This window comes from Schistocerca americana, chromosome 1 (assembly GCF_021461395.2).
Source record: "Schistocerca americana isolate TAMUIC-IGC-003095 chromosome 1, iqSchAmer2.1, whole genome shotgun sequence".
Classification (NCBI taxonomy): Eukaryota; Metazoa; Arthropoda; class Insecta; order Orthoptera; family Acrididae; genus Schistocerca; species Schistocerca americana.
The window spans coordinates 916,078,422-916,094,078 of NC_060119.1; the positions used below are offsets into that span (position 1 = coordinate 916,078,422).

The following is a 15,657-nucleotide window of genomic DNA, read 5'->3' on the forward strand; positions in this document are numbered from 1 at the left end:
AGCCATGGAATACACTTTTTTCTTTTTTCAAATAAACCTTAGTATGTTGATTAATTCACTTTTTTTTAAACTGACACGATAGCAATGTACAAAAACAGACAACTAAGAACAGAAGGTTGCGCTAAAGGTGAATCGACATAAAACAGAGTTCATGCAGTTTGAAAATACTGACTGAGGAAGATCTGAAACTAGAGGAGCAAATTCGGAAACAACATGAAAACAAGTAATACATCAAGATAAAGCAAACTGGAGGCATGTTGTTCATAAACACTGTACCCAGCTTGATGGGAGTGTAGAAAGATATGAGCAAGAAGAATTTTCTTGACATAGATGGCATGATGTTCAAGAGTTCAACAGCTAAGATAGTTGGAATCATGATTCGATGTTAATGGCATAGGAAGTGACATCAAGGAACGAATAGCAATGGGAATGAAATGACTGTATTCCTTCAGGGAGAAGCTTAGCTTGAAATCAGTACCAGTAAACACTGAGGTGAGAGTATAATACAGTGATATGTACCAGCAATCAAGTATGGTTTGTAAACCTGTCATGACTAAACAAGAAAAGCAATAGGCTAACTATTAATATTTGAAGGAAGAGTAATGTGGAAGATACTAGCACCCAGCTGAAATTAGACAGTGGTGGAGGAGGAGGAGGAGGAATGAGCAAATGTGCATCTTCACACAAAACCAGTAATTCTACAGAAGCTGAAGAGCAAAAAATAATCCAGTGGGCAGGCCATATAGCCCATATTCCAGAAGAAAGACAGGTGAAGAAGGTACTTGAGGGGAAAGCAAACAACAGATGCTCCATAGGATGAAAAATGCCGTTCTGGATGGACAACATGGTGAAGGATCTGGCAGCCCTGGGGATGGAAAACACCTGAAGGAATTGCACACAAAACAGAAAGGAATGGGGGCAGTTTATGGAAGCAGCACATGGTCTGCAGGATCCATGATTGCTGGATACATATGTATGTACTGTTATTTGTACAAATCCAAATGTTCATGTTTTCTATTTGATTTTCATGGTCACTTCCAATAACTTATGCCATCCAAATTGTGGCCATTCTGTCAAATACATTTTTCAACTCTTTTTCAATAGTCAGTCAGGCACATAGGCATTGTTCAACCAATCTGCCTCTCCCCCTGTGGGTCCAGGGGTTAGAATAGGCCTGAGGTATTCCTGCCTGTCGTACGAGGCAACTAAAAGGAGTTTCACACATTTTGGCTTTTATATGACAGTCCCCTGCAGGGTTTGACCTCCATTCTTCAAAATTATCTTGAAGAGCGAGCCAATTGGGGAAGGGCACCTTACAAGGTGCATTGCGTCCATCGTGCATTGAGATCTTTAGCCCACTTTCTCGGTGTCGCATTGCAGTCCTGCCCATTCTCCATCTCTTGGGCGAGAACACCTTCCTGGCTGCGTTTTACACCATGCACTGTGCAGTGCCAATTTCTGTGTCGACCATCACTATGGACTTCTTTGCACCTGATATCCAGCACGGTAGCATCTGTTATGGTTGGGCCACCATGTACCCTGTTGGTAGTAGCCCCCTTACCACACAGAGATCACTCTGCTGATGACTGCGCCGCTAACTTCCCATGTATGCCAAGGGGTAGATGCCCATCCTCCTGGGGCATCGGGACTCCTGGCAATGGCCATCCTGCCAGGTGGCCTTTGCTGCGGCTGTGTGGCACCCATGAGGAGGGCCCCTTGTCGGAGTGGGTGAAATCAGGGCGGATGACATGCGATGAAGCGTAGTCCATCATCTCTTGCTGGTGGTGAAACACCAGCAGTCTCTGAGCGATCACGAGCTCAATTCAGTGCGCAGAAGTATGACCCAAATTGTTCCCCTCCCTGGCCACACTCTGGGAGGAACGTCAGGCTGAGGATGGCAGCAGATCTTATTCGCCCTGGTACCTTGTATGTTCGAGAGCTGATGGGGAATCTTCCATGATGATGAAGTCTCAGTTTTTTTGTTGAGAATTTAGAGGACAAGTTCGGGGAGGTGGAGGGCTTGTCCAAAATGAGATCTGGGTCAGTCTTGATCAAAACAGCATCCTCTTCTCAGTCACGGGATTTACTCGCTTGTGACAAGCTGGGGGATGTTTCTGTAACCATCATGCCCCATAAGAGCTTAAATATGATCCAGGGTATCATATTTCACAGAGACCTTCTTTTGCAGTCTGTCGATGAGCTGCACACCAATTTAGAGCGGCTAGGTGTACATTTTGTCCTGCGTGTCCACTGGGGTCTGAAGGATAATGAGGTTGCCACCAGTGCCTTCATCTTGGCCTTTGAGGGTGATACATCACCCAAGAAGGTCAAGGTGATGGTCTACCGGTGTGATGTAAAGCCCTATATCCCTCCCCCCCCTCCCCCCCCAAATCTGGTGCTTTTTCCGCTGCACTTGCAGTGTCACATGCGGACGCTCATCACATCCCAATACTCAATGTGACCCACCTCCCATCTGTGTCAACTGTGGAGAGCACCATTCGCCTTGCTCGCCTGACTGCAGGATTTTCCAGAAAGAAAAGAAAATCATGGAGTACAAGACCTTGGACAGACTGACCTACACTGAGGCTAAGAGAAAATTTGAACAGGAACTGTAACGACCATAATTGAGTGTCAGGTGTAGTTTACTTTTATGTCCTAAACTCGGTCTGTAGGGAAAATGTGCCCTTCAAACCCCTCTTGAAGCTGTGGCTGTCAGAATAATGATGACACAGGAGTAACTGTCTGCAATGTATATCTTCCTCCAGATGGTGCAGTACCCCTGAATGTATTAGCTGCACTGATTGATCAACTCCTTAAACCTTTCCTACTTGTTGGAGATTTTAATGCCCATAACCCCTCGTGGGGTGGTACCATGCTTACTGGCCAAGGCAGAGATGTTGAAACTTTACTGACACAATTCCACTTCTGCCTCTTAAATACTGGGACCGTCACACATTTCAGTGTGGCTCATGGTAGTTACTTGGCCATTGATTTATCAATTTGCAGCCCAGGACTTCTCCCATCTATCCACTGGAGAGCACATGATGACCTGTGTGGTAGTGACTACTTCCCCAACGTCCTGTCACTGCCCCAGCATCAGGTACGTGCCCATATGGGCTGAGAACAAAGCAGAATGGAGAACTTTCACCTCTGCTGTCACTGCTGAATGTCCTCCACATGGTAACTTCGATGTGATGGTTGAGCAGGTGACTAGCACAATTGTTTGTGCGGCAGAAAACACGATCCCTCGCTCCTTAGGGTGCCCAAGGCGTAAGAGAGTCCCTTGGTGGTCGCTGGAAGTCGCCGAATCAATTAAGGAGCATCGGCGAGCTTTACAGCGGGATAAGCGGCACTCTTCCCTGGAGCACCTCATAGATTTTAAACGGCTCCATGCTCGTGTTTGCTACCTTATCAAAAAACGGAAGAAGGAATGTTGGGAGAGATACATCTCCACCATCGGGTGCCACACATCACCTCCCCAAGTCTGGGCAAAGATCAAACGTCTTTTCGTGTACCAGGCCCAACAACTGTTCCTGGTGTTACCATAATTGGCGAGTTATGTTCCAACCCAAATGCGATTGCTGGGGCACTTTGCCCGGGCCTCTGCATCGGAGAATTACCCCCCAGCCTTTTGCACACTCAAAAGCGGCTGGAAGGGAATGTCTTCTCATTCACTACATGCTACAGTGAATCCTATAACGCTCCATTTACAGAGTGGGAGCTCCCGAGTGCCCTTGCATATTGCCCTGACACAGCTCCTGGGCTTGATAGCATGCACAGCCAGATGATTAAACATCTTTCATCTGACTACAAGCGACATCTTCTCATCATCTTCAACTGGATCTGGTGTGATGGCGCCTTTCCGTCTCAGTGGCGGGAGAGCACCATCATTCTGGTTCTCAAACCCGGTAAAAACCTGCTTGATGTGGATAGCTGTCGGCACATCAGCCTCACCAGCATTCTTTGTAAGCTGCTGGAACGCGTGGGATGTTGGCGATTGGGTTGGGTCCTGTAGTCACATGGCTTGCTGGCTCCATGTCAGGGCGGCTTCTGCCAGGGTCAGTCTACCACTGATAATCGTGTGTCCATTGAGTCTGCCATCCGAACAGCCTTTTCCAGATGGCAACACCTGATTGCTGTCTTTTTTGACTTGTGTAAAGCATACGACATGACTTGGCGACGTCATATCCCTGCCACATTGCATGAGTAGGGATCCCTGGGGACCACTACTGATTTTTATCCAAAACTTCCTGTCACTCTGTACTTCCCGAGTCCAAGTTGGTGGCTCCCATAGTTCCACCCCATATCGAGGAGAATGGGATCCCGCAGGGCTCTGTATTGAGTGTATCCCTATTTTTTGTGGCCATTAACGGTCTAGCAGCGGGCTGTCAGGCCCTTCGTCTCACCTTCTCTGTATGCAGATTACTTCTGCATTTTGTACTGCTGCTCCAGTGCTGCTGTTGCTGAGCGGCGCCTCCAGGGAGCCATCCACAAGGTGCAGTCATGGGCTCTAGCCCACGGCTTCCAGTTTTCAGCCGCAAAGTCGTGTGTCGTGCACTTTTGTCGGCGTTGTACCGTTCATCCGGAACCGACACTTTATCTTAATGATGATCCACTCGCTGTAGTGGAGACATATCAATTCCTAGGACTGGTTTTCATTGCTAGATTGACTTGGCTCCCTCTTCTTTGTCATCTTAAGCAGAAGTGCTGGCAGCACATCAATGCCCTCCGTTGCTTGAGCAACACCAATTGGGGTGCAGATAGCTGTGTGCTGCTGCAGCTCTACGGAGCTCTTGTCCAATCCCGAATTGACTATGGGAGTGTGGTTTATGGTTCAGCAGCACCTTCAGCATTGCCTTTACTTGACCCTGTGCACCACTGTGGGGTTCAATAAGCTACAGGAGCTTCTTTAGGATGAGTCCAGTGACCAGCATACTGGTGGAGGCTGGTGTCCCTCCACTGCAGATGAGACGTGTGCAACTACTTGCCACTTAACGCAGCACACATTCATAGTTCCCCTGAGCATCCGAATTACTGTCTCCTTTTCCTGACTGTGGCAGTCCATCTCCCGCACCAGCAGCCCAGATTGGGGCTAATGACTGCGGTTTGCATGTGGTCCCTTCTCTTTGAACTGGAGTCTTTCCCTTTACCACTTCTGCTTGCGGTCCATTCAAGTACGCCTCCATGGTGTACGCCTCGGCCGCGGCTTCTTCTGGACCTTTTGCATGACCCTAAGGATTCCGTTAACTCTGCTGCTCTCCACTGTCACTTCCTCTCGATTCTTGACGTGTTCCGGGGCTCTTAAGTGGTTTACACCGATGGCCCAATGGCTGATGGTCACATAGGCTTTGCATTTCATGGAGGACATGTTGAGCAGCACTTCTTACCAGTTGGCTTCAGTGTTTTCACTGCAGAGCTGGCGGCATATCTCGTGCTCATGCCCTGGCGAGTCATTTCTCCTTTGTACTGACTCATTGAGCAGCCTACAAGCTATCGACCAGTGCTCCCCTACCACCCTCTGGTAGCGTCCATTCAGGATTCCATCTATGCCCTGGAACAGTCCTGCCATTCCATGTTGTTTGTGTGGATCCCAGGACATGTTGGAATCCCTGGCAACGAACTTGCTGACAGGCTGGCCAAACAGGCGACACGGCAACCGCTTCTGGAGATAGGCATCTCTGAAGCTGACCTGCATTCTTTCTTACATTGCAGAGTTTTTCACCTTTGGGAGATGGAATGGCATAACAGCATGCACAACAATCTGTGTGTCATTAAGCAGACTAAGAATGTGTGAAAGTCTTCCATGCAGGCCTCTCGGAGGGAATCAGTCGTCCTCTGCCAGCTCCGCATTGGCCATACGTGGCTAACGCATGGCTACCTACTCCGTCGTGAGGACCCACCTCAGTGTCGCTGTGGCTCCCAAATGACAGTCGTCCACCTCGTGCTGGACTGCCCTCTTTTAGCCATTCTGCACCAGACTTTTGACTTTCCCAGCACCCTGCCTTATGTGTTGGGTGACAATGTCTCCACAGCACCTTTAGTTATATGTTTTATCCTTGAGAGTGGGTTTTATACTTCTGTGTAGGTTTTAGTGCATGTCCTTTGTCCCTCTGTGTCCTCCACCCAAGTGCTTTTATGGTTGAGGTTTTAATGTGTTGCAGAGTGGCTGGCTTTCCTTTTTATTCTCACAGTTGGCCAGCCACTGTAATCTACTTTCATGTTTTACTCCCTTCTGTTTCTAGTGTCTCTCTCTTGTTTTTTTGTCCTCTTTTGTTCCTTTTAGAATTCATTGCCTTCCCTTTGATCTTGTGGGTTTTCCTTTCTTTCCGTTTTGTGTTATATGGTTCATCCATTTTATCCTCACCCTTGTGGCATTGTTTTATTAGGAACAAGGGACTGATGACCTCATAGTTTGGTCCCTTCTCTCTCTTTAAACCAACCAACCAACGAAGCAATCTACCTCTTCTTTCATGACATCTTTCAATTCCATTAAACTTGGTGTTTGTTAACACAGACATGCTCTTTCAAATACCCCTGCAAAAAAGAGTCACTTGCAGACAAGTCTAATGTCATCAAAATGAGAGGTAAGTCTTACCATTGCTGGAACTCCAAATCTGTTGTCTGATGCACCACCAGCATTTTATACAGATGGAATTATAAATCCAAATGTAACTTTTTCTTGCAGACTTGTTTCTCATCCACAGCATCCATTTTGATGTGTGGATCATCTTATACTCCTGATGATTGTCTCTCTCACAATGATGATGATTTCAGGTGTCCATGTTTTCTTAAAGAGATGTGGTAGGTGCTTCTTAAAAATGTTCTGAAAGCTGTAATCCATTGTAGGAATGCATCGTCACTTGAAGCTATGGAAGTAATATAGTGACAAAATATCCAGACTTGCTATTTGGTACAAAGGTACTGTCTACAAACACACAATGCGTTAGCATCCGCCATTCCGTTCATACTGTAATTGTGGTCAGTGTCAAAATGAATGACAAATTCCTTGTCTCTGTTACAACTATAACAGTTGTTGTACTAGCCAATCTAAAAACTTTCATCCCCATATATCACAAGGTGTATGGTTTTGTGGCATCCAGAAATTAGGAAATTAGTAATTAGGGAATCAATAATCCACTTCATTGCTATGAAACAGAAGTCCTTAAGAGCAACAGAAAATTTTAATATTTTACCACTTAATAAGCTCAGGGTATGGCCTGTTTTATTTATTGTTCATGAACAGTTAAAATATGGGATGGAAATTAAAGAAAAAACTGCAGTTCTAAAAGGTACTGTCAGTACTGCAGTTTAACCCACAGCCAAGTGCTGACTGGAGGGACAGTCACATGACATCTGTTTCTGTTACTAAATATCAGAGTAGGCAAGTGCATATAATTTTGCAAGCCAGTCACACAGTGGTGAGCAGGTAATGGAACCCCGCAGGGAAATAAAAGGCAGATTGGTAGGCAATGCCAGTGTGCACTTCATATGTTTTTTTTTTTTTTTTTTTATGGTGGGGCGACTGGAAGAAAAGGGGTAGGGTCATCTAAGATTTGGAGGCAGCTTTGCTAGTGGCTATTTCATTGAGTTTGGGAATGCAATTGCAGATTGTAGCTCGTATTGGTAGGATGATTTCTACCACTCGGATTCAGAGGCCATCATGTTCTTCCTGAAGATGACTGGCTGAAATGAAAGACAGCTTGTCTTTCTAACAGTGTGGGAGTTGAGATAGTGGTTTGGAACACCATTCCCAGGATCTAAACTGCACACAAGTAGCTGCTGCTGGTGTAGTGGAGTATGTGTGGCATTCACACATGGCTTTTTCTTAGGATAGAAAAATCTCTTGACAAACCTTTTTAAAAAAGTATGTACTGACAATGGAAAGTGTAGAGTAGTATCATCCCCATTAGTCACAGAGCAATAGTATTCATCATTGCAAAATGGAGAAAAAAAATTTAATTCTGTATTAGTCACCTACAGAAGCATCCATGAGAGGTTCCAGAACTAGTCTTTGATAAACAGTTATAATTCTCACATACTACCACAAACAGAAAGTGTAACAGATTCCAGAAGTGATAGAAATGAAAAGTAAATTATGATTGCTATTTGTGTTGTAAATATAGGCTGGACTTTAATGGTGAAGGTGTGTTTATTGCTAAAATATTGTTTCTAATGAGATTAGTACAAATCTAAATGCAGAAAAAAAGGTTGAAGATGATTGGTAAATTTGGATCAAGTGTGGTAACTGGTTGCTTTTACAGTTCCCTCCTTCTCCTCCCCTTCCATGTCTGGAGCCATAGTGATGGAACATTTCAGGAAAAACTTAAAGGCACACTTACATATTTTTGGCAATGATTTTGTATTATGGGGAAATTTGAGCTGAACCAACTATACATGGGGCAGGAAGTTTGCACATGTGTTCCTGTGATATTGTACAAGATGCCTATCTTCAATTTACCTTGAGATGGTAATCAGAGAAGCAACTCAGTGAGGGTAAGGTATTGAATCTCATGGTTATAGACTGGCCTGAAATTTTTGAGTGAGTTAGCTGTCAGGAGGGAATCAGTGATTATAAGGCTGTTATAATGTTCCCGAATATGGATGTCAGTAAGAATGTGAAGAAAGGTAGGAAGACATTCCTTTTCAGTTAACATGACAAGAAAATTGGATTTCAGCATATCTAACCAGTCTGCAACAAACATTAGTCTGCATCAAACATTCAGCCCTGAGACTAAAAACGTTGAGTATAAATGGATTAAATAAAGAGTATTATACAATAAGTCTTTGACAGGTAGACCCATTCACATATTAGAAAGCATTCAGAGCCAAAGAGAGTTTCACCAAGTTTTTAGGAGTAGCCAAAACTGTGCTGACAAACGAAAACTGAATGAAGCCATATGAGCGCCATGAGACCCATATATTAAAAGGGTTCATTGAATTGATAAGTATGAACATGTATAAAGTCAGTAAATGTATGAGAGACATGTATTCAGACATTCAGTGGCCATACCAGCATATTAAAGTGACAGATACTGAGATAATGTCAATGGGATAGAATATCAGCTAAAACTGCTGGACAGAGGAAAGCTGGATGGATCTGTTTGGCTACCTACATGATTCTATTTAAAGCAGGTGAAAGAATTTGCTGCTCTTCTAGCAGTAATTAGTAATGATCACTGAAGGAATAAAGAATTCCACGTAATTAAAAAAATTTGCAAGTCACTCCCATTTCCAAAAAGAGACATCAAAAAGATGCGCACAACTAAAGGCCCACATCACTGATGTCTATCTGTGGTAGAATTTTGAAATAAGTTTTATACTCATGTGTTATAACCTTTCTGGAGACTGGAAATCTGCTTTATAGGACTCAAAGTGGATTCCACGAACAATAGTCTTGTGGAACCCAGCTCATCTCTTCCTTAAAGAGACCTAGGTGGCTCTTTAACATGGTGTTCAGTTTGTTGCTGTGATCCTTGTCTTCCAGAAGGTGTTAGATACAATCCTGTACTATCACTTATGAACAAAATATGAATGAATAGAACATAAGACTAGATTTGTGACTGGATTAAAGCATCCTAGCAAATAGAACACAGTGTGTCATTTTTAGTTGTGAGAGATACCTTAAGTCGTAAAAGTAACTTCGGGTGCACACAGGACTACTACCATTATATAAGAGCTAGTGTTTACCTCTGTGAACAGAGGATGCAGGATCTCTTGCTTACTAAAGGCTTACCCAACTGAATTTTCTTTACTGTAGATTACTGTAGCAAATGATCAGCCGTTCCTTTCAACTGTAACTAATACATCCAATCCATGTTTTCTCTCTGTTTTCATTTCTCATGATCTTCTAATGAGTCTTTAAACTATGCAATACTTTGAAACATCCATTTCTCCCACTCTGATACTATCTAATGCCAGAAGTAAGATTCCAAGGTTCAAAACCTAGTGAATTTTCAAATATTTTATGTATCTGTCAGTCTACTCTCAATTTTTCTACCTCAGCTGATTGTGTTTAAATTTTTACTATTCCTTTCTTAAAAAAATCAATGGTTCTTCTACGGTAGCATTATAAAGGCCTACCAAAATTCAATGCTGGCTGTTCTATTCCACACCACCATTCCCAGATGTGCTACAATGTATTAGGATTCTAGTTGGTTGTTAAGAAATATAACCATGTATGTACACAGCAGCTGTTGCATTTAATAAATAATTGTGTGGGAGGAACATCATGTGTTCAAGTTTCTGTGTAAGAGAGTACAATTTTGCAGGTACAGTGGCTGTGTGCTCATTGTATATGTTGTCTGGTCCCCAGCTGACATCAACCTCAAGAACTGATGGCACAGGAGAATCGTGCAGTAGGCAAAGTGGACAGGATTGTTCTTGGTCACCTGGCAGCCATGCACATGCAGGGCTGCACACACATGACTCTTCTCCAGAGGTCCAGCACCAGTATCAACAGGGGCAACAGCAAAAGTTACAACAGCAGCTGCAGCCGCAGCCACAGCAAGAGCAGCAGCAATTACAGCAGGACCAAGCATTTTTGGTATGCAAATTGTGTTCTGTTGAATCAGCAGCAAATAATGTTTTTCTTTATAAAAATATACATCACTTCGGTAACTGCATGAGCTGAGCTCAGTTGGTATCTCACTTTTCTATTAATTTATATTTCACTTTTGAATTAATATATTTCATTTATATTTCACTTTTGAATTAATTTATAATTGTAAACAAAGTGTTTGTTTAATGTTTACTATGATCTTAAGTAACCTATCCAAAAATGACTTGTTCATCAAGAAGTACCTTGAATAAAACTGTGACATCAAGAAACAAGTGCTTCATCATCCTAGTAGCATCCATCACAGTTACATTTTATTATGTGGTAGCTGAACTGCATTTCATGGATACATCTGCCTTGTGAAATTGTCCTGACATTTCATGTAAATATGTATCATGTACATTACCTGTGTGTGAATTGTCATCTAACCAGGCACTATTAAAGTAACTTTCATCGACTGGCTTGAAATTAACTTGGTAGTTTGAAACTATCTGCAGGCATAATAATACTCAACTGTGACAGAGTTACTATAAAGAGATTATGCTATCCATGTTGTTGATCCTGTCATGACGCTATGTTGGAAATACGTAGAATCTGTGAAAGAGCTTGTTGATGACAATTTCGTTTATCAAAATATTGTACATCATTTGCTACAACAACACTGCCATTTTCAGGAGAACTTTTCTCCTGGAAAAAAGTTAAAAAATGATTAGAATAGGGTCCAACAGACGATTTGGAAGTAATTTTCGATGAATGTGACACAAAACTAATGAAATTAAAAGTATAAAATGAATTAACTACAGTTGGATCATGAAGATGGCTTAAGGGCAGTGCCTATCAATAATCATGAAATTAATGAGGCAATATTGTAAGTTAAGGGGGTGTGGTGGTAGGTAGCGAAGTGAAATTGTCTGTCTACTAAGAACTGCTGTAATTTAGATACATCCTGTTCATGTGCCATACTCCAGGTATCCCAGTATTTGCATTCCAAATCCTGTCGATATGGTGTACCGCTGGATTTTAAAAGAAAACCACTTATTGTCAAAATGTCATACAATTGACCATGTGAAAGAAAAACATGTCTTGAAGTTTGTGATGTGGTCTCATGTCCAAATGAGGGATCATATGCAATGAAGACAAATTATATTGAAGAAACAGTAACATAAATTTCGTATTGTAGAATAAGTTGGCCATACTTTAATCATTAACAATGCTACAGAAACTTCCTGACTGATTAAAACAGTGTGTTGGCCAGGTCTCAAATGTAAGAACTTTCCGTTTTGAGTGTTTTTGAGCTATCAAAAGCTGTGAGGGTGGGTCTTCTTGGATAGCTTGCTCAATTGAGCACTTGCCCACAAAGGGCAAAGGTCACAGTTTGGGTCACAGTCCAGCATACAGTCACACTCTGGCAGAAATGTGTAATTAGTGCAACTGACATATAATTCATGAAAACAAAGCCCTAAAGAGCTTCACAGCCATATAAAAAAATCCATGGTGTGTTGATTTTTTGTCTGATCAAGCTGTGACTATGAAAATTGGTGATGGTGTTAGTCCTTCTCTACAATGCAGCACTTATATACCAACGATGAATAACTTGGCAAAGGCCTTGGTTGTAAGTATCTGCGCTCTCTCTCTCTCTCTCTCTCTCTCTCTCTCTCTCTCTCTCTCTGTGCGTGGGTGCTGGTGTGTGTGCGGGCGTGGGTGAGGGTGTGTGTGCATGGCTGACCCACTGGCACTTGGTGCCATTTGCTCGTGGGACATGCAAGTCGCCAAAGTGGTATCCAGTTGAAAGACTTGCACCAGGCTGTTGAGCCACACAACGTAATAATAATAATAATAATAATAATAATAAACTGCTACATACCTGTTGTTGCAATGACTTTTTGGGCTACTTCAATGCTTACTAGCAGTTGTGGAACCTAGCAGGTGGCAAGCATTGTCATATTCACAATATCATGTAAGATGGAAGTTGTCAAATGAATTACTAATAATTCGGGTGTGAACTATGTGCAGGATGAATCTAATCTCTACTGACAAAATTTTTGAGGTTGTATTTGGCCATGAACTGGGCTTCTTAGGTCATCAAGTGACAGCTGAATATCTCAAACACAGATAAAATGACTTAGATTTTATTTATACAAAATACACACAAATGATTAGACCCCTACATCTACAGAATTTACATAATGCAAAAATACACTCCTGGAAATTGAAATAAGAACACCGTGAACTCATTGTCCCAGGAAGGGGAAACTTTATTGACACATTCCTGGGGTCAGATACATCACATGATCACACTGACAGAACCACAGGCACATAGACACAGGCAACAGAGCATGCACAATGTCGGCACCAGTACAGTGTATATCCACCTTTCGCAGCAATGCAGGCTGCTATTCTCCCATGGAGACGATCGTAGAGATGCTGGATGTAGTCCTGTGGAACGGCTTGCCATGCCATTTCCACCTGGCGCCTCAGTTGGACCAGCGTTCGTGCTGGACGTGCAGACCGCGTGAGACGACGCTTCATCCAGTCCTAAACATGCTCAATGGGGGACAGATCCGGAGATCTTGCTGGCCAGGGTAGTTGACTTACACCTTCTAGAGCACGTTGGGTGGCACGGGATACATGCGGACGTGCATTGTCCTGTTGGAACAGCAAGTTCCCTTGCCAGTCTAGGAATGGTAGAACGATGGGTTCGATGACTGTTTGGATGTACCGTGCACTATTCAGTGTCCCCTCGACAATCACCAGTGGTGTACGGCCAGTGTAGGAGATCGCTCCCCACACCATGATGCCGGGTGTTGGCCCTGTGTGCCTAGGTCGTATGCAGTCCTGATTGTGGCGCTCACTTGCACGGCGCCAAACACGCATACGACCATCATAGGCACCAAGGCAGAAGCGACTCTCATCGCTGAAGACGACACGTCTCCATTCGTCCCTCCATTCACGTCTGTCGCGACACCACTGGAGGCGGGCTGCAAGATGTTGGGGCGTGAGCGGAAGACGGCCTAACGGTGTGCGGGACCGTAGCCCAGCTTTATGGAGACGGTTGCGAATGGTCCTCGCCGATACCCCAGGAGCAACAGTGTCCCTAATTTGCTGGGAAGTGGCGGTGCGGTCCCCTACGGCACTGCGTAGGATCCTACGGTCTTGGCGTGCATCCGTGCGTCGCTGCGGTCCGGTCCCAAGTCGACGGGCACGTGCACCTTCCGCCGACCACTGGCGACAACATCGATGTACTGTGGAGACCTCACGCCCCACGTGTTGAGCAATTCGGCGGTACGTCCACCCGGCCTCCCGCATGCCCACTATATGCCCTCGCTCAAAGTCCGTCAACTGCACATACGGTTCACGTCCACGCTGTCGCGGCATGCTACCAGTGTTAAAGACTGCGATGGAGCTCCGTATGCCACGGCAAACTGGCTGACACTGACGGCGGCGGTGCACAAATGCTGCGCAGCTAGCGCCATTCGACGGCCAACACCGCGGTTCCTGGTGTGTCCGCTGTGCCGTGCGTGTGATCATTGCTTGTACAGCCCTCTCGCAGTGTCCGGAGCAAGTATGGTGGGTCTGACACACCGGTGTCAATGTGTTCTTTTTTCCATTTCCAGGAGTGTAGTTACAGTAACTAAAAAATGAAACAATAAAGATTTTATGTGGAGATGCATTTAACAAATAATATAAAGTAAAACTAAATTTACAATTTTTGTTTAGTACTTGTAAGTAAAATGTGACAGAAAGGATAAAGGAAACTGAGTTTAGTTATTTAATACTAAGGTGCTATATGTTTCTAATTTCCTGTAGGGTCATCTTTCAGCTTTTCTTCCTAAATCTACATCATGAGAGTGGTTTTCTGTTAAGACTGTCACCAAAGGTTGAAGCTTCCAGCACCGGCACTGCCACAAACATGGAGATTTCCATTTGAAAGTGCATTAAGCTGTACATGTTCCTTTATCTGAATCTGCTATTTAAACAGAACTGCAGACAATCAAACGTGTATGCTTTGAATAATGACTATAGCTCTGTCTTGATTGGTAATAAATTATGAAAAAAGAAAATGCATGACATTCACCACTTCTTTACATTGGCCAATGGAAACAAATCAATAGTTACAAAAACTAGTGCATCGTCCCAATTGTTGGCAAAATTTCAGATAACCTCACAGAAAAGTTAGTCTAACATCTGCATATCCGCATTTTACAATATCGACAGTATATCAATGTTTTTATGGAGCAGCTATGACAAACTGCTACCCTTGGCTCAGAGTAATATGAATAAAATCGGATGCAAGCATGGTGTTCAGTCAGCCAGAGCTGTGGCAATTAGGATATCTGAACAAGAGAAAACCAGGAGATTAAGATAGAAAGATTCAAACTTTGATGTAGACCATTAAGTTTTACATTGTGTTACAAAACACTGAAAGTTGACGGTACTGGAAATCAAGAAAAAAACAGCACAGTATGTCAGCTCAATACTAAATGACCAAAGTTGATTCTCTTTTTCACCCTCTTTTAAATTAAGTTCTAATTACAAATACTAGATTAATATTGCAAATTCAGCATTATGTTTCATTAGTTGCTAAATGTACTTCCACATAAAAAACTCAGTTTCCTGTTTTAGTTAATGTAACTATTTCTGCATGATATGAAAAAAGTAATACTTTCCTATGTACTCTCTCTATATGCCATCATTTTTGTAACTTCTGTATAAACTATATCAGTGTAAGTTTCACATCATTTTATCTGTGTTTGTAATGTTCAGTTATCACCTGACGATGGCCTAAACACTAGTTTGTGACCAAATAAATATAATTTTACAGAGAATTATGAAGTGTTTCCAATTTAATATTGTTATTATGTTATGCCAATGGAAAATTATGTTAATGTTGCATATGATTTATTTAGTTTTTGACCCCAGTTACCTTCATTTCTGTGAAAATACCTTCAAACAGTAAAAAAGCTTGTAACATGCAATCGTCAAAATGTGCAGTACAGAACAAAGAGTAATGCAGCATCCTTCAAATTCAAAAGTACGGGGTGATCAGGAAGTCCCTTACATGGACAATTATTTAATTTAACTTTAATAACACATTACATTTA

At 43.0% G+C, this 15,657-nt stretch overlaps 1 protein-coding gene across 1 annotated transcript in view; it reads left to right on the forward strand.

The window, feature by feature from the left end:
* The window catches only part of LOC124595119, a 379,626-nt gene that overhangs the window by 226,537 nt on the left and 137,432 nt on the right, over window positions 1-15,657 (forward strand). The window contains exon 4 of the mRNA XM_047133719.1: window positions 10,313-10,543. Within this exon, the coding sequence (XP_046989675.1) occupies window positions 10,313-10,543 (231 nt within the window). The remainder of the gene's footprint in view (window positions 1-10,312; window positions 10,544-15,657) is intronic.